The following is a 4,568-nucleotide window of genomic DNA, read 5'->3' on the forward strand; positions in this document are numbered from 1 at the left end:
GTACTTTTAATATCAAGTTTAAATGTGGCCAATACAATCAAGACCATCACTGTCTTGTTTTTGTTGTGTATATATAGGGAAACCATTGTAAAGTGTTAGCCATTTGAAACCTAATTCATATATTGAAGACTAAAACATGATCACAGTTCACAGTTGTTGTTTTTTTTTTTTCTCAATGTAGAAATGTCTAGTTTATGTTAACTATTTATTTTGTGTGGCTCTTCCCATGATGACTTTTTTAGTGTTTTTCTCTGGATGTAAAAGGATGATGTAGCACTTCGGGGCAAATATGGCCACCAATAATCCAAAACTGGAAGCTAAAATAGCAAATATTTCCACAGCCACTGCATATTTCCCTGGTGAGCTCACATATGCTGGAACAAATGCAATCCACACAGCACAGAAGATCAACATACTGAAGGTAATGAATTTGGCTTCATTAAAATTATCCGGAAGGTTTCTTGCCAGGAAGGCTAAGAGGAAACTTATTGCTGCCAGGAGGCCAATGTATCCTAGCAGCATAGAAAAACCAGCCACGGAGCCAATAGAACATTCGTAGACAATTTTAGAGGTGATATACTGGCTGTTTTTATAGGGTGTTGGGGATGAAGTAGTTAGCCATACTATGCATATCAGAACCTGAAGGGCAGTTAGGGACATGACAGTGCCTCTTTGTTGAGCTACACCAAACCATTTCATGGCACTTTTACCCTCAGGTCGAGATGACTTGAACACAGCTATTACTACCATAGTCTTGACCAGGATGCTGGAGACACACAGGACAAAGCTTATGCCAAATGCAGCATGTCTTAATTGACATGTCCACACCTGTGGCCGGCCAATGAACAATAGCACACAAAGAAAACACAGTTTGAGTGACAACAGCAGCAGGAAGCTGAGCTCTGAATTGATGGCACGTACTACAGGAGTGCTACGGTGATGAGCGAAGATGACCATCACAAGTGTGCAGAAGCAGGTGCCAAGCAGAGAAGCAGTGGTCAGAGAGATGCCCAGAGGTTCCTCATATGACAGATACTCTACTTCTTTGGGGACACACTGATCTTTATTTGGACTGGACCAGAACTCATCTGGACATGTTGTGCACTCAATAGCATCTGTGTGTAAAACAAAATTTGAAAAGAAAATTATCTTTCAGTATACATTTAGATTTTGGAATAGGACTTATTTACCTGTTGTATTAGAAATATCTCCATCTCTGCATGGCAGGCAGTCAAAACAGCAGACAGGAAGGCCCTTCTTCCTGGCTCGTCTGGTGCCAAGGGGGCAACTCTCACTGCACACAGACCGTGGGGGCTAAGGGGCACAATATCTGTTATCACTCTTTTTAGTGATGCATGTGTCTGTGTGAAGTATAATACTAGTTTTGAAATTAATATGATATATTAATTACTTTTTTGTTCTCAAAGTTCCAGAATATTTCATCCTCATTTAGTGTGAGCACCTTCCCTGCTGTAGCCCCTTCATTCACTACACCGACTGTGCTGACCCTTATCGCACCATCTGAACTCGGCTGCCAATTCATCACATCATAGATAGCCAGAGCATCTCCATTCTTATCAAATGACACATGATCCCCAAAGCCAGTGGTGAAGTTCACTTTCTGTAGGTAATGGACTACCTGTACAGGTTACAGACAGAACAGGTGTTATATGTGTTTCTATATTGTGTATAAACATGTAGAATTATTTGTTTCCCTTCTGTGTTCATGTAGTATTTCTGCTATACCTGCCAGGGCTGCAGGTTGATTATGTCGGCACATCTGTTTCCACTAAATGGTCCTCTGCCCTCCTCACACTGCATCAGATCATGAATCGCATGTGCAAGGGCATAAACTGCTTTATAAACATTATAAGATGCCCTCAGCTCTGAAACATCAGTGTATGCTGTATCTGTGCTGTTCAGATCTTCTTGCCCTGAACAACCCTTTTTTTCTCCCTCTACCTCTCTGCCTCCAGCATCAAAACTGCACCCGAACATGTTTTCCCAGAAGATTCTTACCATATTGTTTCTTGGATTGTTGTCAGGGCGGAGGTAATAAAGGAATTTACGAAGTCCCTGGATCTCCCCACGCCTGATGGCGATGCCCAGTGTGCCCCCCAGGAAAGGCAAAAGACGCTGAGTGTGAAACACAGGTGAAGTAGCCCAAGCTTCACTTGCAATCCACTGTCTGCCTGTCACGTTTTGCAATACCACCTCATCCATCAGTGGTAACAAATAGGCTTCAGTGGAGAACACCACCACCACTCTAGCTGTAGAGGCCTGAACCACTCCCACTATACTCTGAATATCTCTACGGTTATTATCACGAGGCAGCATTTCAGAAAAGCCAACACAACCTCCAAATTGCTGCACCTCTTTGTGGAAGGACTGAGAGGCATGGATGCCGTAGTCATCATCACTGTAGAGAAGACCAACCCAGGTCCATTCAAAATACCTCAAGATCTGTGCCATAGCCCGCACTTGGAAGGCATCACTGGGTATTGTTCTGAAGAAAGAGGGGTACTTTTTCCTGTCACTCAAACAGGAGCAGGTGGCAAAGTAGCTAACCTTATAGAAGAGACACAAATGAGCAGCAAATAAGTCTTCTGTGTAGTACGAGATATTTCACACACAAGCAAACGAGAAAGAAATATTTGGAAGCATTATATGCAGACTGTAAATTTAATCTATTACAATTAAAATGTAACAATAAATAAAATCTTGTATTTCACATTCACACTTACCATAGGCACTCTAAACAGCCCCAATACACTGGAGATTGCAATTGAGTGTGTAGACCCCGGATCCCCCACAACTGCAATCACTGGTGGTAGGTCAGCACAGTTTAGGTTGGAGAAGGAATCCTCTGTCCCACTAACCAGAGCTGTAGCAGCTCTGAATGCCACTCCCAACTTTACACAATTGTCATAAAGATGGTATCCAAGAGTGATGTTAGGAAGCAGGTTTGGATTCTTATTGATCTCATGTATAGCAAAGACCATAGTCTGTGCCTGCTGGAAACTTGCCTTATCAAACCTATAAAAAGCAAGAGAAATTATAATATTTCAATGTTTCTGAATTGATGGTATAAAACAGTTTCCAACATTCTCATATGGTAAATTATACACTCTTCATTTGATTTACAAATTTTTACATTTTTTTGCTAAAATAAACAAATAAAGCAATAGATCAAATTAATTCTGATAAAAAGGTGCAGGCAATTTATAATTACAAGACAGTTCAGTAGCTATGTTTTAGTTTTCTTCATTTTATCTTTTACAAGTAGGTATCCTTGTCCAGTTTGTCTCAGACTCACTGCTCACAGTAAGGTGGTTCCGGTTCTATTCTGAAGCTCAGCTCTGGGAACACTGTGAGGAAGTGAACCTCAAACAGACCTCCAAGTATAAGATCTCCATCCTGGAACATCCCGTTTAACTTGAAGTGTCCCTGGAGCTGACAGATGCCTGACCTGACTGAAACTGCAGAGATACAGTTGAAAGACAGATACAGGCAGATTTGAAGAGTGATCCACATCTCTATCTCTTTCTAGCTTACCCACATGGCTGTTATTTATAATAAAGACTGTGTGGGGTGTTGCTTTAAAAAAGCAGGTGGTGCCAATTAGATCTCCAATGAAATCAGGAAATACTTTTCTCTTTAAATTGTAGTTTGATGAATGGCAACTTAAATCTGCCACTTGTTCTAGTGTTTGCCTTCACTGCGTTAAAGGAGAACTCCGGTCAATTTTAACATTGAGCTCATTTTTTTGTACATTTGGAGTGCTGTCAGTACAGAGAACAACGACAAAAATCGGTGTTGCCTACACCGTGTTATCCTCTTTTTAAAATTTGCACCCTGTTGACTTCAATGGGGCAAGTTTTAAACCTGCTTTTAGCCTCTTAACATCCTTGATGTGTCATTACAAGTGCCCAGCCAATGTGAGTGATTCCTTAGAGTGATCACGGGTCAATCTGACTGCAGTAGATGTGAAAGATATTAATAAAAATGATGTTATTTCAGCCAGCGCTCATACCTGTATTTTCTTCCTGTTTTCGGTCGAAGTCCAGAGTAGTCGATTGTCGAGTTCACGCGCGTGATCATAGGTACTAAACCTATGCACGTGAACTCGACAATCGATTACTATGGACTTCGACCGAAAACAGGATGTAAATACAGGTATGAGCGCTGGCTGAATAAACATAATTTTTATTAATATCTTTCACATCTACTGCAGTCAGATTCACCCGTGTTCACTCTGAAGGAATCACTCACATTGGCTGTGCACAAAGCAGTTTTAAAACTTGCCCCATTGAAGTCAACAGGGTGCAAATTTTAAAAAGAGGATAACACGGTGTAGGCAACACCGATTTTTGTCGTTGTTCTCTGTACTGACAGCACTCCAAATGTACAAAAAAATGAGCTCAATGTTAAAATTGACCGGAGTTCTCCTTTAATGGTAAGCTCATTAAACAACACTTTGTTAATGGTAAAATTAACCTCCCTTTAAATAAAAAAAAAAAAACAACAACAACAAAAACCTTTTAGCACTGGTGACTTGTATATTGCAT

The 4,568-nt window shown here is 40.7% G+C and overlaps 1 protein-coding gene across 1 annotated transcript; it reads right to left on the bottom strand.

The window, feature by feature from the left end:
* Positions 1–201: 201 nt before the first annotated feature.
* LOC308695072 (extracellular calcium-sensing receptor-like) lies at positions 202–3,534 on the bottom strand (the record flags this gene model as incomplete). The annotated part of the gene is made up of 6 exons (XM_081373009.1): positions 202–1,115; positions 1,191–1,314; positions 1,412–1,639; positions 1,747–2,568; positions 2,745–3,036; positions 3,317–3,534. The coding sequence occupies 6 exons, from the start codon at positions 3,532–3,534 to the stop codon at positions 202–204; spliced, it is 2,598 nt and encodes an 865-aa protein (XP_081229135.1).
* Between the last annotated feature and the right edge of the window lie 1,034 nt (positions 3,535–4,568).

Source organism: Scardinius erythrophthalmus (genome assembly GCF_964197995.2).
Source record: "Scardinius erythrophthalmus genome assembly, chromosome: 8".
Lineage (NCBI taxonomy): Eukaryota > Metazoa > Chordata > Actinopteri > Cypriniformes > Leuciscidae > Scardinius > Scardinius erythrophthalmus.